The sequence below is a fragment of the Octodon degus genome, unplaced genomic scaffold (assembly GCF_000260255.1).
Source record: "Octodon degus isolate 3935 unplaced genomic scaffold, OctDeg1.0 scaffold00317, whole genome shotgun sequence".
In the NCBI taxonomy this organism is placed as follows: Eukaryota; Metazoa; Chordata; class Mammalia; order Rodentia; family Octodontidae; genus Octodon; species Octodon degus.
Genome location: NW_004524893.1, coordinates 807,602 through 829,314, shown reverse-complemented (window position 1 = coordinate 829,314; position 21,713 = coordinate 807,602). Strand labels below are relative to the sequence as shown.

At 48.0% G+C, this 21,713-nt stretch overlaps 1 protein-coding gene across 1 annotated transcript; it reads left to right on the top strand.

Moving 5' to 3' along the window:
- The first annotated feature begins 343 nt into the window (after positions 1-343).
- Positions 344-18,693, top strand: LOC105741171 (angiopoietin-4-like). Its single transcript, XM_012513078.1, has 8 exons — positions 344-523; positions 7,817-7,938; positions 9,125-9,357; positions 10,244-10,350; positions 12,070-12,171; positions 13,729-13,895; positions 17,663-17,793; positions 18,530-18,693. The coding sequence occupies exons 1-8, from the start codon at positions 344-346 to the stop codon at positions 18,691-18,693; spliced, it is 1,206 nt and encodes a 401-aa protein (XP_012368532.1).
- Positions 18,694-21,713: the final 3,020 nt, after the last annotated feature.

Genomic DNA, 21,713 nt, shown 5'->3' with positions numbered 1-21,713 from the left:
AAGGTTGGTCCACAACCACAGAGTCAGACCTTGGGGGCAGAGAATCCAGTGTGACTGCTTGGGGGCAGAATGGGGAGGAAGGAAGGGACCAGAGCACACAGGTGAGATGCAGCCTGGGGGGTAGGAGAGCAGAGGCAGGAAGCCCTGCATGCATCAGGCTGGGTATAAACAGAAGCAGACAGAGCTGGCTACACAGGGGCTTGCAGCTGCAGAAGCTCTGAGGACCTTGGCCACTCTGTGGTATTCCAGGCACAGGGCCGAGTAGTAGGCAAGACAGCCTGTGTGGAATCTGAGTGGACTCTTCTTTCCATCACCACAAATTTGAATGTGGTCTGGACCAGCCATGTTCCTGTGCAGCCTCCTGCTCCTGGTGGCTGCTATGACTGCAGCCCAAGAGCCTGAGAAGCAGGTAGACATCACTGACAGGAACCATCATCCCATGGTGCACATGTGGGTGTTGACTGGCAACTGGATAGACAACGTGGAGAATGAGCTGAAGAACAACATGCAGACACTACAGAAGGTAAGGCCGGGCTCAAAAGCAGCAGGAAACATGGGAGCTGGCACCATCAGCAGAGGGCCCATGCACCCCTGAGACTGACTGCAGGGGATCCTGAGGGGAGAGACTGGGATATGCTGCCAGAGTGCAGCAGGGATGGACCTGGTGACGCACAGCAAGACAGGACAGTGTTGAAATGGAAGCTGGCTCTTTGAAGCCATTCCTTCACAATGAGCATGGGCAGACTCATCCTAGCTGAGCAGATGGCAGGGAGAGAACAATCTATTCCTCCTGGATGAGGGGAGGAAAGAGGGCATGAAAAGATGTCTACTGTGCCAGATCGTCACTCACAGAGAAGTGGGGGAGGAGGGCAAGCTGTGGCACCCAATTGGCTGGGCCCAGGTCATTTGTGAGAATGTTGCAGAGGAGGTGGTCCCTGACTTCAGAAGACAAATGAAGAGGATGTGCGTGGCACATTCCTACTGAGGGACCCTTGGGTATCAGGGCTTGAAGGAGGGAATGTAATCAAGTGCTTAGGCTCAGTGAGAGGGAGGGGGCCTGAGTGGAATCCTAGAGGTGAGAGTAGTGCCAGCTATGAAGGTCTTGAGGTCAACAGTGAGGGTTTTGGCTTTTGCCTTCAGTGTCACTTCCACCATGGAAGAGTTTTAAACCTGTAGTGACACTGTTGCTCTGGGTTTAGTGGGATAGGTTGTGTGGGACAGGTAGATGCTAGAAACAAGGAGAAGGCCTGTGGCTGATACATTCCCCACACATGCGGTGACAGAGGTGTGAGGAGACTGAGGTCTGGGAAGAGCATAATTCTGCAGGGAATGAATCATCCATGCTGATGAATCAGAACCCAGGAGGCAGACAGCAAGAGTGGAGAGAGGGCCACCGCAGTGTGAGCCTAGAGCTGGGGTCCTCACTGTTTCATGGAAGAGGTCCTGCCACACAGAGGTATTGCTCAAGGCCATTCAGCTGGAAAGCTTGAGTCACACCCAGGCCCTTTGACTCAAGGCACCGCCCTCTCTGCTTAAGCATTTACCTTCAGTTGGCAGTGGCCCCTCCAGTCATGAGCCACAGCACCAGTTTCCATCGGAAGGGCATGCAGGGCTGCTCATCACCACTGGTCTCTGCCTGGGCTTCAAGTGCCAAGTACACTTCCACTCACCACAGGGCCTTTGCATGTGGCTCCACCTGGAGTCCCCTTCTCCCTGGCCTTCCCATGGCTGGCTGTGCCTCATCCTCTTAGCTCAGGTACCCTCGCTAGTGAAGCTTCCCTTGCCACCAGCCCAAGCATTATCTTGGCTTTGTTCTTCATAGCACTTGTTAGCATGGTAATCTAAATGACTTATTTAGGTTTTTTTTTTTTTTTTTTTTTTTGAGTGCTGGGAATTTAACTCAGGACCTTGCACTTGCCAGCCAGGCGCTACATCACTGAGCTACATCCCTGGCCCTGAACAATTTATTTAGTAGAAAGTCTTTGGATTCAGAACATCTTGGAAGTTTTTTTTTTAATTGCTGATTCTCTAGTACAGAGTTAGCACATAATAGATCAATAAGAAATAATTCTTTTTTTTAATAAGATACCTGGAAAAAATATTATCCTTTTTTAAACTCAAATATTCCTTGCTGTTATGTTTTTTCAGATTAATAGAGAATGAAGTATGTTATGAGTCATCCTCCCCAAAAAGAGAAATAACGCTTGCCAGGGATGTGGCAGCATTATATTCTCAGCAGATGGGAGGCTGAAGCAGGAGGATTACAATTACGGAGTGAGTTCAAGACCAACCTGCTTCAAAAAAAAATTCTGTTTTTGAAGAATGAAATGAAACAGTTTAGGGACACTGGTTTGAGGAAACATATTCCTTTTATTTTCTTTTTCTCTTTTTAAGACAGGGTCTCACTATGCAGTTCAGGTGGTCCTTGAACTCACTCTGTAGCCCAGGCTGACCTCAAACTCACAGTGATCCGCTTGCCTCTCAGCTTCTTCCCAGGTGCTAGGATTACAGGCACGCACAAGGAAGCATATTTCATACTACATTGCATTTGTATTTGGGAAATTTTCTTGAATCTCAAGCATTAGGATTTTTATTAATTAAGGTACCATCTGTACACACTGAAATTCACCCTTTTGACCTACAGTTCTGAGATTGGACAAACACATACAGTGTTGTAGCCACCACAAGCATGCTATAGGATGTTGCCAACACTACCCTAAAGATCCTGTGTCCTTCTACAGTTGTTTCCATTCCTAGACCTCAGTTCCTGGCAATCACAGATTCTGACTTTCCCAGAAAGTTACGGAAATGCAATCCTGCAGGGTGTAGCCCTCTGAGTCTGATTTACTTCACTCAGCATGGCGTAGCTGAGATTTTCCTGCATTACTTTGTGCATGAATGAATATTCGCTCCTGCATCGTGGCCATTGGGGGGCTGGAGCACAGTTGTTTACCCATTCAGAAAATTTTACTTTATACAAATAATGCAGGGGAAACCAGGTTTGAGCAGAACTCCTCAACCTCAGAGGTTACTCATCTGGAAATCCACATCGTCTTGTGGGTCAACACCCTTCCTCCTCAGGTCCTATCTGTCCAAATTTCCTTCCTTCCTTCCTTCCTTCCTTCCTTCCTTCCTTCCTTCCTTCCTTCCTTCCTCCCTCCCTCCCTTTCTTCCTTGCAGGGTCTCACTATGCAGCTCAGACTCATAGTGATTCTCCTGATTTCTGCCTCCCTAGTGCTGGGATTATAGGCATGTGCCACTGCACCTGGACTCCATCACTGGCTCAGTACACCTGGGGGTGGGGCTGGCTCAGCATGCAGTGCCAGGGATCGAATCCTGGCCCCTGAACTTACCTAAACAAGCGCTTAGCCAGCTGAGCTATATTGCTGGCCCTTTTCCTTTCTTTCTTCAAATGCCCTGTCCAAAGAAAGAAAGAGTTTACTGTCCCATGCCACTGATTTCTAAAGTGAGGCTCAGGGGCAATAAGACCCTCCAAAAACTGTAGGTAGAGTATAGCAGAGCAGAATGTGAATGCATGTCTAAAGACAAGAGTACTCCAGGAGCCAAAGATGAGCATTTATTTATATTGGCTAAAGGGGAGGTTGCAGGCTGTGGTCCATTCCCTGTATCTGGGCTGAGAGTGTGCTAGCCTGTGGGTGACAGAGGAGGTCCCACTGCACTGTGGGTGAACAGCCATCCCCACTTCAGTCTATTTCTCTAAACATATCTGAGCCCTGGGCAGGACCAACTCCAGCTCAGCACAGTTGGGCCCACCTAGCCTACACTATCCCTTTGCCTGGATCCATGCTGCTGGGTGACATGGCCGGTTCTTCAGTAGCATCAGTATGTTGATCTTTTGCCTTCCCAGCTGCTCATGGCCCCAGGACCACTGGGAGGCTAGTGAGGGTATTCAGGGGCTCCAGTCCCTTCAGATGATGCCCAGCTGTTCTGAATCCAAGGGAAGAATTCTTGAGCTCTATTCTAGCACATAGTGACCCTGATCAAACTTCTGGGGCCCCCCCAAAGGGGCCACCTCAGTGATGCTGCTTAGAGCATCTGAGCTCAGGGAGGAATTTCCTATTTACTCACCTGAAGCAGAAGCTCTTAGTCTTGGAGTCTGCATTTTAATTAGCACTGTAGTAGAGTGCTTACTCATGGAAAAGCTGGAACCCAGGCTCAGCAAAGCTCTGCTTGCCATGCCCAGCATGGCTCTTTTACCCACTACACATTAGGATTTGGGGGACCATGTTAAAGGGAGCATGCAGGAATTTCAAGAGGCAGCCTCAGGAGTTTCAAGAGTTAGTGAACACCTAAGCATCCACTTGGGATCACAGGGAGCAAAATTAAAGTGGGCTGAATGTGGTGGGTGAGAAAAAGTGAAGGGAAGGTTAAGGCTTAAGCTTAGATCTTCAGAATGGGATGGGGCCACTGGCTGAAGAGGGAAAGGGTTGGGAGCTGCCAGGACAGGGTGGTGGGTGGAGCAGGATCAGAGATCCATACCGGTTGCTCTGTGCTTGGTGTTTAAACCTGCACAGAGAGGCTAGGTGATGGGGCATCCAGGGAAGAAGGCCAGGTAGGAGAAGGTGACTACACTGTTAGCACAGGAGGATGTTGAAGTGCTGCATGCGGATGGACTACTCTACTGCTGTGCTAGGATGGGAGGCCAACCAGGATGGTCAACTCAGCACCAGGAACAATTTAAAGGGATAGAGTTTAAAAGGGAAGACACTTTATTTGTAAGAAGGAAAAAGCAGAAGTCAGAAAACTGCCAGAAGTGAGGTGAGGATCCCCCGGGCCTTTGTCCTCAGCTTCCTCTTATCAGGTGATAAAGACCCTCCCAGGCCCCTACCTGGAATGTATCACAACCCTATTTGCTCTCTAGACTATCATATATGGATCCCAGGCCACAAGACCCTGGGTGTCACTGCTTACATCTACATTCCCAGGTGAGGTTTTCTTTCATTTATCTCTGCCCACCTGTTCTTATTAGGGCCTTACCTCTGGAATTGATAGGTTGGTTAGGAGGGACCTTACAGACAAGGCGAAGTGAGTGATTAAGTAAGGGTATGTGTGTATATCTAGTGCAGTAATATGGTGATCCTAGATATATATATATATATATATAATATATATATATATATATATATATATATTATATATGTTATATATATGTTATATATATGCTATATATGTGAGTTATATACATATATATACATATATATGTATATATATATATATATGGTTTTCCTTAAAGTGAGTCACCCTTCCCCCTTTTGTCTTCTTTACATTTTATTAGAGGTGGGGAGGGATCTACCTTGCTTTCAAGCAGCTGGCCCCCTTTGTAGTCTGTCAGCACCCCACTCTGATTCTTCTATGTAAGCCCCAGTGCCATTGGTACTTTTTAAAATCTGGGTATTTCTCTCTGTCTTTATACTTTTAATGGCTCCTTCCAGGAACATTTAGACTCTTCTATTCAGGGTTGGACAGATAGGCTAAGGAGGCCTTCATTCTGTTCTTTCCCTGTCTTCTGCAGGGCATCGATTTCCCTATAGAAGTCCCAGGGGTAGTTTGGGCAGAGCCATGATACGTGAGGTCTAGGTGACTCAGACCTCTAGTCTCTTCCATGTGAAGCTTATGGATCTTTGTCAAAACACATAAAACAAAAGCATAAGAAAGCATAGTAAAAAAAAAAAAAAGCATAGTAATAGTGCAATTGAAATAAAAATATAAACACGCAAATTTCTTGAAAAAGCTGTAGGGGGTTATCTAGTGGTGAAGTTGCTAATGTCCATAATTCCAAATCTACAGTGAGGGTTCTGCACTGTGACCCCCTGGGCTGAATATGAAGATGTCTGTGATTGCTACAGGCCCTGAAATCACATAGGACGGTTCTGGTCTGTGTCTAAGCTCGTGAGTGAAAGAAGTGTGAACTCTCAGTTATTAATAGTGGACAAAATCCTGAAATTTTTAAGTCATTCAAGTTCATGAACCCAATGCATTTTCCCCAGAACATAGGTGTCCAGGGATAGGAGGAATTAGGGACAGAGACCTCTGCAAGTGCTTCTGCTGGCCATGCCACTGGTGGCTTCATAGCACAGAATAAGAAATGTCCTTAGAGTGTGTTGACAAACAGGGCCCTGACAAGGGGTGTGAAAAGAGCCAGGAGTGGGAATTCCTGTGGGTGGAGAGATATTTTGGGGAACAAATACAAGAATTCAAAACCACAGCTAGTGTTTAAGCTTTTGTGTCAGCATGAAGTGCTCCACAGCTATATATTAGTGTGTTTAAGTTAGTGTGGGTGTGGAGGAGGGAACATGGAACTTGAGGCTGCAGGAAACATGGAAACTGGAGAGGTTGCTGGCTGGACTGTGGTTGTTTCCAGGTAGGAGCTGGGCTAGTGCATTTGTGCACTGGGAGGGACCAATAGGTGGCGATGACGCTGAGGAAGGAGGCTGAGATCTGAGGGCCAAAGGCTGGGGAAGCTCCAGCCCCTGCATTCTCCATGCTCAGGCTTCTCACCCTGCAGCCAGTGTCAGATGGAGCCAGAGGCTGTCGAAGGGCAGAGGCAGGGATGCCTGAGCCCCTGTGTCAGAGGCCTGGGTGGGCCTGGGTGGGCCTGGGAGCTTGTATTTCTAACCAGCTCCCAAGTGGTGCTAGTCTCGGCACCCATTTGGAAGAAAGCCCTGCTGTAATCAGCCTAGCACCACCAGGTGCACACTGGGGTACACAAGGACATGTGACCTGCAAAGGCAGAGGTGGGGGTAGAGGTCTGCCAGAGAGTCTAGGGAGAAGAGGAGATGAAGCAGGCAGCAGCCCCCGGGCCCCAGCTGTTCTCACTGCCTGTCCCTGGGGAGCTCTGCTTTTCCTAAGGACTTGGGAGCCACTCCATGACATCTTTGAAAACTGAGCAAGAGAGTGAGGGAAGGCATTATGGGCAAAGTAGAGAAGGTGCCCCGAGCCTACCACACAGGGCAGACAGGGTATTGAGGGGGGAGGTAGATGGGGCATTTTCTCTGAAGCAAGCTCAGAGCCTGAGGACTCACTGTTCACTTTACAACCTGAGTATGGCTTTAGCCCAACCCTGAGTTCTGGCTTGTAGGAAAGAGCAGCCCTGTGGGATGAACTATACCATGTGGGGTCCCAGGGCCCTCAGCCACCATGGCAACCCTGCTTGGCCGGCAGCCAAGGCTAGAGAGCATGCACAGGCATTTGTCCCTGCAAACTGTACAACAGAAAGATGCATGCCCAGCCCCTACTAGTTGCTCCAGGGATGACAGGGTGACAAGGGGAGAAGGGCTGACAGAGCCAGAGGTCAAGGGAGTCATTGGCCTGGCAGGTGATGGGGAGGTCAGGTAGAGGGGTGTTGTGAGTAGAGGGCTGACATTTGGAAAGACTGCTGAGTAGGAGATGGATTATAGGGGACAAGGCTGGGCCAGGAAGCCCTGTGAGGAGGCCAGTGCATTATACTTCCGGAGAGACAACAGAGGCTGGGGCCACAGAGGAGGCCACTGAGAAAAGTGGCCAGGGACCATGTGGATGGGGTAGGTGATGGCATTTGTGGATGGACAACATGTGGGCTCAAGGATAGTCCTATGGAGGCCTGGAACTGCTGTGGGCAGTGATAAGGGAAGGTGAAGGAAGCAGATCAGGTGGGACAGTTGAGTGAGTGAGTAGCAAGGGGCCCCAGGAGCTCATGACTTGGAGAGTGGCTCTGGGTCTGAAAGTGTCAGTGGTGACAGGCCTGTGGGGAGGCTGGTGACAGCTGATAGGCTCCTGCAGGGCTCACAGAGCCCCCTCCCTAACACTTGCTGTGCAGGTCCTGAACCAGGTGTTGTCCATGGAGCACCAGATGCTGGAGGCTTTGAGTACCACTGACAAGCAGGAGAAGGACATGCAGGAGCAGAGTAACAGACTGAGAGCCTTGTATGGCCGCAACAGGTGGGTGCTTGAGTCTGGTTTCCGTGAAGCAGGGGGTGAGCTACTTGGAACCATGCTCAGGAGCTGTCTGCACCTAGGCTGGGGCTGGGCCAGGGGTGGAAAGACTGTAACCAGAATTGGAGTCCAGAGGAGCTGGGAGCATAGTGCACAAAGAGCCCAGGCTGGGGCCGAACTGGGGACCAGACAGGCCCAGGAACTGTCCCACAGCACTGAGTGGGGACAGAGAAGTGGTGTGTTCTTGGGGCTCAGGCCACTTTGTTCTGCCTTTCTGTTTTCTTCCCTTGTTTGCCTTATTTTTATAAGCTTAACTGCTTCATCAACTGGTAGTTTACACACCATGCAATCCATGTACATTTTCATTGGATTTGCTGATCTGCAAAGAAATAAGCTGATCCAGTCCACCTGCTCCCCTTCCCTGAGGACACCACAGCAATCAGTTTCTAGTGTGAAAGTCAGAGTCACTTCATTATATGTAATACTGTGGTAGGTCTGTAGTTTAAAATAGTAGTGGGGTGTAGATAAGGCAGTGAAATCATATACCCCCATCTGATTTGATGTTGGATTCCAGATGAATGGAGAGAAAGCTGCAAGGTCAGAGTTCTGAGAGGCAAATCCTACTCAGTAAACAACCTTGCCAACAGGATGAGACATTACTGCTTGCACATGCTTGCTCCCAGCATTCAGGCAGCAAGAACTTGGGTGGATTTGGTCACTTGGAGTTGAATGGCTGTATAAAAATCCATGGAGATGGAAGACATCATCGATTAGCTCCTGATCCCTGAAGAAAGTAGAATTCTAGAGTTGCAGAGTGCCCAAGTTTTAATTATGAATTGAGGCCTACAGGAAGGTACTTATGCCCTGGGTGAATTTAGGGCCAAGTTTAAGAGAGAGTCTGCAAGCCTGGATCTAGAATAAATACTTGCCTCCTAGTCTTATCCCTCTGCCTCTGGGTTACTAGAACCAGATTCACTGTCTGATTTGTCTGATTCCTGGAATCTCAGCTGAGTGACCTCTGCCCTTCACTGTGCCTCAGTTCACATCATGCCTCCCTAGTCCATGCCTACTATGGACAGGGGCTGCAGTATGTGTGACCGCACACACGATGCTTCCCCATTCTGGGTCTCTAGCTTTGAGTGTCATTGAGGTGCTGGACAGTGAGTTTTTCCCTATCTCCCCTTCCATACAGTTACCTTGATCCTATAATGCGCATTGCGGAAGCACAGCAGGATTCCCAGCTGGTTGGCCTCCAAGATGTAAGGAAACAGATACAGCAGCTGCTGGACCTCCAGAACAGCACCCTCACCAGCATCCAGGACAGCTTGCAGGCTGTCAGCAGCACATCCGGCCTCCGGCATCAAAAGCAGCGCCACCTCCTAGAGACCCTGCGAGAGCTCATCCATCTAGCGGACCACGGCCCAGGTGATCAAGCTGGGAGTCTGGGGTGGGAGGCCGGGAACAAGGGCAGTAGCTCTGTTCAGCTGCCAGGGTTGCTTTGGCATTGTATCTCTCCTGAGAAAGGCCATACCCTGCTGGCCATCTGCACAACAGAAATAACAATGAGTAGTAATTATAATAATGACAGTGATGGTTCTAAGAGATGCCCATCCTGACTCTGACTCTTGATTCCACAGGTGCCTGGCTCCTCCCCCAGCCCACCTCATTCCTGGCCTCAGTTTCCCCATCTTTTCAATTGAAGTGATGTTGTTAACAATGACAGGAACAGCACATTTGGCTTCTAGGACCCACCCTCAGCCCCCCTTGTTTGGGCTAACCCTAAGAACACTTTGGCATCAGTTTCCCCATAGGATAAGGATACGACACTCAGTTCACCCCAAGCCCTGCTAGTGCTCTGCTCAAAGCCCTAGAGAGCCACAGAGAGGGCAGGAGGCCTCCCAGCCTGACCGGAGAAACCCTCCTCCTCAGCACTCACTGCTGCTCCTGCAGGTCACTTGGGGGCCAAGGCTTTCTGATTCCAACTTCAGTCACCCAGTGCACGAACGTTGACTGTGTACCCAAGGGAAACCAGGCCCAGCACTAGGTATGGGAGATCCAGCCATGCACAAAGCAGGCCACCCTGTTTCTTGAAAATGAACAAAGAATTCAAACCCCTAGGTGGGCCTCAGAGGGAGGGAGGAAACAGTTCTTTGCGAGCACCTCCTTTGTGCCAGATGCTCTGCTCGTCTTCCTGCCCCTGTGCTTCCCCATTCAGGACCTGCACACAGGAGGCGGGGAGCCCACCCTGTCCCTTCCCTCTCCTTGATCATCTCCAGCTGACTTTTGCTTGGTCCTTTTGCTGCCTCCACAGGTGCAGCTGTGCCGGGGCTCCAGGACTGTCAGGATATCCACAAGTTTGGGCTCAATGATGACAGTATCTATACCATCCTGGTTCCAAATGTGATAGAGCCCAAGAGGGTAAGGGGATCCTGACCTAGGGTGTCTGTGTGTCGGTGTATCAGTGGGGGCTGAGCCAAGGGCCTTCCAGATGGGCTGCCTTGGGGTTGGAATTTGTGTGGTATCTGAGGTACCAGTAAACTTGGGGATCTCTAAATTCTGGAGCACCTAGGCAGGGTCAGACCACGGGGCAACATGCAGAAGATCCCAAAGTAGAAGTGCCTTCTTCCAGAGAGGCCTCTTATTGGAATAGCAGGAAATATCTCTGTGCTGGTTAAGCTCATGCTTACTGATAGAACAAGGAAACCGCAATTCCAGGGACTCAATACAAGGGTTTATTTCCAGTGGAAGGTAGGAAGTGGGGCTCTGCTCCATGCAGGACATTATGACTGTGACCCTCTGAGACACCACCGTCCTCAGTGAGCACCTCCCAAGTTGGCTCTGAGGGGCAGTTTGGAAGAGATCCCTGTTCAGGCAGACCTGGGACAGTGAGAGGGGAAGAGAACAAGAGCAGCCGCCCATTGGTCCTGCTGTGTAGTCCTCTGCACTTTTCTTTTGCTTCTTCAGGGTGTATTAAGGAGAGGCTCTCTTGTCCCCAGAGTGTCTTTCACACTTCTCATACATCTACTAAACGACCCTCCTAGGAAAAAGATTTCAGTCCAAGTGCCCTCTGTTGACAAAAATTTCTATCTAGAATTTCACAATGCTTTGTTTCATTGAAATTACTTTTACAATCATCTGAATAAAAACAAGTGTTATTGCTTTTCCATTTATGGAAATATATCATATATATTTATGATATATCTGGGTTTATAAAAAATTTATCCAAGGGCTGGCTAGATAGCTCAGTGGATTAAAGCACCTGCTTAGGCAGACACAGGGACTGGGGTTCAATCTCCAGTGTGCTGTGCCCAGCCCCACCCCCAGAGTGTGCTGAGGCAATTCAGACTGGACGTGGTGGTGCACACCTGTAATCCCAGCACTTGGGAGGCTGAAAACAGTAGGATCACTATGAGTCTGATCTGTGTAGTAACACCCTGTACTAAATATATTTTTAAAAAAATTCAGGGCCAAGTGCCAAGTCACATTCCTGGAATACTGAACATGTACTGAACTGATAGAAAACTATTAAGAGCAACTGGAACAATAGTTAGCTTGAATTGTGTAGTTGTGATAGACATTAAGCTTTTTGAGAGAAAGGACTCCTTTTTTTGTTTCAACCATGTTAGCTTTCCCAGGGCTTTGAACAGAGCCTCACGTACATACTTGGCAAAGCATTGTGTCCTGAGGAACAGCAGTAACAGCATTTCCTGCTTCTGCAGAGTGGCTAAGCCCTTTATGCCCATCCTTGTTTAATCCTTCCAGCAACCTGCAGCATTAAGGAGTGAGAAGCTGCCATTCATTTTTCTCCTGTTATGTGCTGGGCTCTCTTTTAAACATTCACAGGACCAACCTCATTTAACTCTCGCAGTAATGAGGAGAAACTGAGGCACAAAGAGGTTAAAGTGTGAACACCCCATTTCACAAGTGAGGCCAGGCAGCTGTGGGAGAGCAGCGCTGGCCATCACTTTAGGAAAAGATGAGGACAGATGTCCATTGGAGCCAGGATCCTTTTCACGAGCTCGACCACCTTTTGCTCCGTGAGGGGTGGGGGTAGGGTCCCAGCCGAGTCGCCTTGTGCTGCCCTGGACCTGGCTTTTGGCTATGCCCAGAGGATTCCAGCTGCACCCCATTTGCCAGGTGTTATGTGTGATGGGCACCAATGGAGGAGATTGGACTGTTATCCAGCACCGTGAGAATGGCACAGTGAATTTCCACCGAAACTGGCAGGACTACAAGCAGGTAACTTAGCAACCTGGGAGGAGTCTTTGCAGCTCTGAAGCCTGGTGCTCAAGTGTTGGCGGGGGGAGTGGAGCTGGTCTTACCCTCGCCCCTGGAAAGAGAGCACACTCCTAAGCCACCTACCATCTAGCAGATCTGCCCAGTGGCCATGCATTTCCCTGTCCTCTGAAAAGGAACCTTTTTTTTTGAAATTTCTGACTTACTTCCTAGGAATAAAGTTTTGCTCTTATTTCAGTTTTTGGAAAAAATATACATTGCTAAGCTTACTTTTTTTCATGTACAAAGGAGGCAATCAAAGAGAAATAGCATCCACACCCCAGGCCACGTTGCTTAAACGAATTGCTCTCCCATTTTAGGCATCTGTGCCCACACCTGCAGGTACAGTTCGCTAATATGAAATCACCAGTTCAAAGAGCTTGTGCCTTTTATAAGATGAGTTACACTGTCTCATCGCTTTCTAGTTTTTCTAATTAAATTTTCAGTCAAGCATATGTAGCAAGTTGACATGAACATACTTAATCTTCTGAAGAGTAAAAAAAATAGGAAAAGTTACCTCCAAGGCAACACAGCAATCCATGATCTGCGTCTGCTTGCTATTCCATTTGATAAACAAACATTAACAGCAAATTAAGTCATTAGTGTTCTTGAACCAATTGAGATCTTAAAAAAAAAAAAAACATCAAAATGATAAAGGCAATTCAGGGGTTCTTATGCAAAAATACACAAAAGAAGGCTGAATGTCAGCCCTTAGCTAATAAGTGATGCCTCATCCCACCCATGGGGAGCGGGGCTCAGCGTGCCCTGTCCTTGGTGCTGAACGAACTTTCTGCTGGAGCTTCGGATTCTTGCACCAGGACACTATTGACGAGACACTCCATGTGCTCATAGGTTTTTATACATTTTTATGTTGCTGAGGATTTGCATTTTATTCCTTGTCCTGAAACAAGTCTACACTACATTTCATTGCCTGGTAAAAGTATTTATTTATCTATTTTTTGGTTTTTTGTTTGTTTGTTTAACCTCCTTACTTATGCACGTAAGTGCACAAATATGAAATGTATGGCTCAATAATTCCTCGTGTGTTAACCCATGTTACTCACTCAGACACAGAAATGCAAATCTTCCAGCACTTGAAGAACCCTCCTTGTGCCCCCCTCCACCCAGCAGCCCCTCAAATGTAGTTGCTATTCTGGTTTCTATCAACAAAGATAAATTTTCTCTGTTCCTGAGCTTCCAAGCAACCTGATTTAAGTTATTTGTAATTTTTTTTTCGGAACTGGGAATTGAACTCCAATCCTTGCACTTGCCAGGCAAGTGCTTATTCTACTGAGCCATCTCCCCAACCCTCAGTTATTTGTAAATAGGATTTTACATTTACAAATACGTTACTCTTTTTCCTCTGGGAGATGGTGGTCTCTCCCTAAGACTCCTTATGTTGATTATTAGAAATAGCAGTTTGGGATAAGTGGCCTCAGAGGATTACCCAACCTATCTGCCTGCCCAAGGACACAACCTCCCTCTTGGCACTCAGCCCACTCTATCTTCCCCACACCATAGGGCTTTGGAGACCTATCTGGAGAGCACTGGCTGGGAAATGAGGTGGTGCACCAGCTTAGCAGCAGCAAAAACTACTCTCTGCGTGTGGAATTGGAAGACTGGGATGGCAATATGTTCTACGCCAACTTCGAACATTTCCAGCTGGGCAGTGAGGAGCAGTTTTACAGGTGGGTTTAGTGGGTGATCTAGGGTCCCATGCCAGTGACTGAAGAGTTGGTGAACAGGTCAGTGCCTGGGTGTCTCCTTTTTCTATCATATGTCCCCAATTTGGGCCCTCTCCACAGGATCTGGAGCCAGGTGGTTATCATTCAAGACACCTTGACCACTGGGTGGGTTGCAGAGAATGTCACTGATGTCACCATCCCCAGAGTAGGAAGGACATTCCAAAGACAACCACACCAATTCAGTCATTGGCACAGACCCAAGAGGGAGGAGTGTCTTCTCTAGTCTGTTCCTTGCCCTGTGGTGAGCTGCAAATGTCCTCAGGCTGGGAGGCCGGAGACTGACACTTTTTGGCAGTGTAGAAGCTCTCATTTGGGTAAATCCAGATCAAGTTGCTCTGAATCTCAGTGTATCCAAAGCAGAAGCAGAATGGCCTTGGATATGAGGATACTACAAAATCTTCACATTTCTCTACTCCTTCCTCAGTCTGGTTACTGATATCTTTAGGAAAAGAAGTGAGAAATTCCTAAAATCCTATTGTGCCCAAAAACCCCATTTAACCCCTCCCATAACACTTTCAGATGGGTTGTTACTATGCCTACTTTAGTAAATTGAAAACTGAGATATCTAAGTCTCTTGCCAAAAGTACATAGGTGGTCTGGACTTGAACTCAGGTCTCCCTGTCCCTCGAATTCAATATACATAATGCAACTATGGGAATCTCTCAGTGTCATGTCTGTTCTCCCATCTTCTTATCAAATGGTCTGCTTTTCCCAGTGAGGTGAATCTGACACCTCTCCTTAAAGGACCCTCCTCAACTAGATCACCTTCCTCCTGAACTGCTACAACAACCTGGTGGTTCCTACTCAAGTCATAAAACACAGACTGCAATTCTAATGGCAGCCCTTTCTCCCTGAGTGACCTGAGAAAGTCTCTCCCAATTCTCATCTGTAAAATGGTTCTCTAGGCTGGGGCTTGAAAGACGTGTCATTCAGAGAGCATTAGTGCAGTGAACACAGTGCCTGCCCACAGTGACCACCCAGAAAATAGTGTCACAACTGCCGACCCCGTGGCAGTCCTCCTGGCCTCTGGGAGCCATGGCCTGCTTGTACTGAACCCATTCTTAGGCCTGTCATGTTAAACACGTAGGAGGATGTGGAGGCAGCCTGCCAAATGTTTCCCACAAGTAGCCACTAAGTCTCCTCTCCTTGACCTAATTCTTGGGCAACAGCTTCTGTGGTACTAAGCCAGAAGCTGCCATTCACATGCATTAGGGCAGAAATGCCAGAAAAAATATCGCATTCCACTCAAGAACACAGGCTTTGGAGCCAGGCTGCCCAAGGATCAAGACCATCTCATCACTTATTTGTAACATACCCTTAAAATAGCTACTTGATCTCTCTGTACTTCAGTTTCCCCATCTATAAAATGTAATGTCTGCATTATAAATGAGATAATCTGGAGTAAGCCACTTAGATTACAGCAAATGTTAAGTAAGAATTGGAGATGTACAAATGATATCATCAAAAACATAAATATCACATTTCTGCCTCAATGCATAAAGTACAATCTCCATGCAAACATATGTATATGTGTTAAATTCGGAAGCTCCTATCCTGACTGCATGTGTGAATTGCATGGGCTTTCAGTGGCTTTTTATCCGAGACTCAGAGAGCTGCCTAGTTCCAGGCAGCTATGTCTGGGCTTGAAATGGCTCTCATCGCCTAGTGATCTGCAGATCCTCAAGACGCAGGATATGGAACACTTGCCCTGTGCTAACAGGTGCTGGCTTCATCATCTGTGGCAGAGTAAGACCTTGTCCCCATATAATCAAAATTGCTCTGGTATGGAATGATGGTTGTGGGGTGAATCATTTCTGTAGTTGACCCAGATCCCCAAAGGGACAGTGGTTGCAAATGGGATGTCCTAGGGTCCCAGGGATGCTGTGCCCTTGGAAAGACTCTCAGCAAGAAGAGATGACTGTTAAGAGTAGACTCTTCTTATACAGTAAGCAGAGAGGAGGGGCACTGCAGGGAGTGGGCATGGCTTGAAAGAATGCAGAGGCAGCCTCCAGCTGATCCATCCCAATCTTAAGCATGAGGAAGAGGGTGCTTGGATCATAGAGTAGCTGCTTATTGAAGAAAATCCTGGCAGACAAGGAGCAAAGACAAATAGATGCTGGGACCCAGGCTTTACACTCCAGGATCTAGAGCACCTTGGGGTGGAAGAGTCTCATAGGGAAACTCAGTCACGACTGGGTGTCGGGGTAAAGGGGACATGGCAATGTAGACATGGCAATGTAGAGCTCCTGTTACCTGGCATAGGGGCATGAAGAGCCTGCAGAGAAAGTGGTCTTATAAAATGGTATCACCATATTGTAGAATTCAAGAGATCAGAGAGATCAAAGGAAAAACAGGAGGGAGGATTTTATTTCAAGGATTTAGGCACATAGCAGCTCAGTTGCTTGGCCTTCTGGTGTCCCAAATGGCTGAGCATTGGAGAAAGACAAGGTCTAGCTTTGTATTTTTGGCCCAGGGGGTGGGCCTTCAGTGTAGAATTTGTGGGTAAACAGCAGAACAAAGACAGTTTGTTGTGCTATGCTGGCCCTGTCCCCCGGGGCATCCTGAGATGGTGAATGAGACTTGGCATGGTGGCATGCTCTTGTAATCCCAGTGCTTGAGAGGCTCTAAAAGGAGGATCACTACAAGTCTGATCTGTGTAGTGAGACCCTGTAGACCCTGTACTAAATACATAAAAAAGACAGTTTGTCAAGCTGTGCAGGTTTTGTGTCTTGGTGGCTCTGCACAGATGTAACAGGACATTGTGGCAATAGGAGTTTATAAAATTTTACTTACACGGACAAAAGTTACTGCTTAGATCTGTACTGGGACACAGGTGCAGTTGCAGGAAGGTTTGGGAAACTTGACCTTTTCTTTTAAGTCCTGCTTTATCCAGCCACACAAAGACCAAGATCGCTGTCAACATTTCTGTGGTTAATGCATGCACAGGTGAAGAGACTGAGGCATGGAGAGGTGAAGGTGTCCTCCCACAGCTATTCAGCCACAGCGTGGCAGAGCTCGGGTCTGAATCCAAGTTGATGGCATTGGTAACAGGCTCCCTTGGCTGTGCTTGCTAGGAATTCAGATCTGACAAGGGAGCTGCCTGCTGATGTACAGGTCAAGGGGCTGGGAGTGCCTTGGCTGTAGGTCCGTGTGACCTGGTGCCCTCAGGAAGGGCTTGCTGGAAGATGCAAGTGGACTTAGGAGTTATATTGGGGTAGGGTACAAGATGATGAGCAAGCAACAAAATGCACATGGGTCCCAAATCAGGCCGTACTGGGGTAGAATCTGCCTCTGACCCTCCCTGGTCTTGAGAACTTCAGCAGATGCTTGGGCTCTCTGGATCTCGTCTCCTTCTCTGGAAAGGATGTCATGAGGCTTAGATGAAAACAAATTAACCTTTCTCTGAGATAAAGGCTCAGAAACTGTCAGCTGTTGCCCTCATTGTGGTCATTGTGACCGCTCTCCAAGACCCAGTTGGTGAGATGAGGAGGGCACAAAAAACAGCAGGTGCTTTCTTTCTGAAAGGCAGAAGCAGGGGAGGAGTCTGAGGAAAATGGCCCAGGAGCCACGCCCAGGCTGAGGCTCTCTTTCAGGGAGCAATAGGAGGGAACCCTAGCCTTGGCAAAGCTGCTGAGGGAGGCCCTTCCTTAACATGGCCCTTCCCAGCCTGACTCCACCCTCACCTATCTCAACCTCCATCTGGCCTCTAGGATTTTTCTAGACAAGTACAGTGGTGCAGCATCTTTTGGAGAACACCAGATCCTGAAAAGCAACAACTTCAGCACCATCGATGCAGACCATGACAATTGTGCCTGCAATTGTGCAGAGGCGCTGAGTGGAGGTGAGTTAGGGTCAGCTGTGTCTTTTCTTAAAGGCCCTAAAGTTCCCTTCAGGCCACCTCCCCTCCTAGCTTTGGCATTGAAGAAAATCCAGGGCACAGCTCCCCCCACCTCTGGCTCAGGCAGTGCTCCTGGGATGACACAGAAGTCTGAGAGTGGGAGATGGGATGAGTCCGAGTCAGAGCAGAAAGGACTGAGGAGAGACCTGAACCACAGACACAGGGACAGATGAGGCAGAGAGGCAGAGGCTAATAGGAATGAGAGCAGTGAAGACAGATTGGGCAGGGGAGGCACAGGGCAAGTTGGAGAGGAAGGCCTGCCTGGACACAGCCAAGAGAGGCCTGAGTACATGGAACAGTGACCTAGGAGAGACAGAGTGACACAGGTCAGACACAGATGGCCAGCAGGGAAAGATGTCCTCTGCTGAGAGAAGAACACAGTGTGACACATGCCCAGAGGCCACTAAGAGGGAGAGACTCACATAGAGACAGAGAGAAGCCACCAGATACCAATAGAAAGGGACATGCACAAGAAAGGGATTTAGAAGAATGGGAGGTCAGTGAGGGTGGGACAGACTCTGGCAAGGAGGGGCAGGGAGGTCTGTAGGGGTGGCCAGAGCTCCTACTGCCCCTAGACAGTTGGGCTGAGGTGACGGTCACTACTTTCTACTTATCTGTTTACCCAAGTAGCTCCTGAAGGATCAACAGCCCTGCTCATCTGAGCCCCTCTCTTCCACAGGGTGGTGGTTTGACAACTGTGGTCCCTCCAATCTCAATGGCATCTACTACCCAGCCGGAGAACACTTGCACAAGGTTAATGGTGTCCGCTGGCACCACTCCTTGGAGGACCCCACATACTCACTTCGCTCATCCCGCATGATGATCCGGCCCTTATCCAGCTAGTGAGCATGGTGTGGAGGCCAATCAGTGTTGTCTATCTGTATAATAAAACCAGAAATAGCATCTACATCATGCAGGTTCCTGCAGGTCAAGAAGACTGTGGATGTGGCCACCCCAGGGTGGCTAGCTATGTTCTTAGCTAGTGATAATGGCCCTACATCAGATAATGTTAGTTTCCTATTGTGTAAAACATTCAAGTCTGATGTCACACATGGCTCCAACTGACCTGACTCATTAAAGAATATCATGTAGATTAAAATAATGATGCTGTGGATGGACTCTGTGGTTGTGGCATACTAACCCACTTTCTCTGAACCTCTGTTCACTCCTGTATGAATGCAGTCCTCACAGGATGGCAAGGATGATAGATGATATGGTGTACGTGTGTGTGTGTGTGTGTGTGTGTGTGTGTGTGTGTGTGCATGCACACACATGTGTGATATTTGACAGCTGATTGGAGGTAAAACTGTGGGGTCTGATATCTCTCCCACTGCACAGAACAAGCTGAAAAATCCCAGGCAGATGCCTCTTCTCCTGCATCTCTCACTGATTTCCTCCTCATGTTCAGCAGGTAGAGGGGCAGATAAGTAAAATAGTGTTGCTCAAGGAGAGGATGCTGTGTCTTTTCCCCTGCCCTTCTAGTCCCCTCCAGAAATTCAAAGCCCCTGTGAGGGAGCTGAGAAGGCAGCTTGTCCTGCTGAAGACCCTGCTGGAAATCTTCCTTAATTTGCATCAGCCCAGGGCTCCTGTGTGCTGGGGAGGCAGACAGGAGGGGATGAAGAGCTGCAAAGTGTGCAGGTGCCCCTACGTGAGCAATGTAAGGAAGTCTGCTCAGGTTTAACTTGCAAGGCCAGTCTTGGTAGAACACATTCTGAGACTCAGAAGCCTTCATCTCAAATCATGATAGCACAAAATAAGTACCCTTTGTTCATTTGACACACAGGACACATCCAATACGTGTCAGGCACTGTGCTTACATTGGAGGATAAGACAGTATCGTGGGGAGGTTTGTGTTTCCATGTATCTTTCTAAAATGTTCCTACAGTGATGGGATTTTTCTTTTAGCTTTGTTTAGTAAAACAAGCAAATGTAAGGGAGAGGTTTTAGCTTCTTGGTTTTACATGAAGTCTAGAAAAGATCCTGGCACATAGCCAGTGTTTGTGAAACACTAGAAGAAGGAAGGGAGGGAAGTCGATACATGGAAGGATGCCACTGCTCTTTTCTAAAGTTAGAGATGTGATGTGAGGCCTGACTGAGGCCATGAGAATGCAGAAAAGAGAGACAGAGCAGTTAGCATAACCTAGAAGCACTAGACAGTGCCCTAGCCAACTACTTTGGGAAGGTAATAAGAGCTGCAGGGGTGCAGGGCAGGTTTGACAAGGCCACCTGCTCACCAAGACCAGGGCTGAAAGATGTTACTTAAGATGCACCGTGTGTGGGCCCACATGAATGCTATCTCAGGACAGGGCGATTTTTCCCAGCATGCTGAATCTTCATTCTACAATCTGTGCAGCAGCTCTAGGGTTCCCTTGGGGGCTGGGGTGTCCTTTGAGGACACCTTTAGTGTCCTCAGTGAAATTGTCTGGGTAGGGCATGGTGATTCCTGAACACTTTCCTCAGTGTTAAGATATTCACAAAGCACTGGTCTTGGACACCCCCACCCCATCCACCAGTGTTATCATTTCTGTGACTGCAGTTCACCCATTGGCTGTGAGCCCCACAGGAGCAAAGGCTCTATCTCATTCACTCCATGCTGCATGCTTTGCCTGACCCTGCAGACGCTCCTGAGCAAATGTTCAAGGGCATAATAAGCCGAATGACACAGTCCCTTCTCTTTCTAATACTGGGTGACACCAGACAGCTTTTGTACCTCCTTGACTCTGGGTGTCCTCTGGTGCAAAGGAGTACCCCACCCAGGCCAGGTGTCCCTGTCTACACATTCAGCTTCCAGGAAACACCACTTGGTTTTTCTGTAACTGAACATAATTTGAACTCCTATTCTAGATCTCCTTGTCATCTGAGTACCGCCTGGCTCTTTGATGGTGGGGTTCTGTCCCAACATCCCAGAGATTACACAGTGAGAATACAGTTGAGGGTACCTAGGTCTCCATAGACCTCACTTTAGGCACATCTGTTACTTGAAGACCCAATGTCTTTTGTCATCAGGAAGCATCACAAAGATCCAGCACCCTAAGGAAGAGTACCACACTTTCCTCCTGCACCCATGAATCTCTGTGTAGGCACTGCTGGGTTGGTGTGGCTTTATGTTGTCTTTTCCTAAGATATCTCAGTCACCTAATTCTGCCATAGCTCCAGCTAGGGTAACTTCACTCCTTCTGGAGGGGAAGGGAGCAGCAAGTGTTTGGACATGGGGAAGGCTGTGCCTATGCTTATCTTGTGGACCCATGAACACATATAGCTGCAAAGGAGCCAGGACACACAATCTTTCCTTGTAGACAGTGTGAATTCTACAAATCAGCTTTATGACCAGCAGAAGAATGCACCTGGGAGAGGACAGCTCAGCCCAGTGTGTGGGTCTCCAGTGTTCTCAGAAACCCCTCTGATGTGTGCAAAATGTTTTGCCTCCCCCTGCTCATGGCCTCAGTTCAGGGAAGGGGGCTGAGGGAAAAGAAGAAGAAGAAGAAGAAGAAGAAGAAGAATTCAGTTCATTCTAGGCCACCATAGAAGCTAACCTTTTGTTCTTTCAATGTAGTTTTTTAGAGTATTTTAAATAAAATGATTAACAAGTCTTCAGAAGACACAAAGAAAAACCAACAGCTAAACAAAATGATTTAAAATATGAATAAGCAGTGTAGAAAAATTAGAGCCCATAAAATGATCAAAATAGAAGTGTAGGAAAACTTGTTTGCTGAAAATATTAGCATGAAAAGGAATTCAAGTACTTTGAGACAGCACACACATAAACAAACAAACAACTATGGCTTCTGGGAACATGCAAGGATGATTAGCTTTTCTAAAAAGCATAAAGGTAAAAGAATTTGCTTTGAGAGGAGATCCCAGGG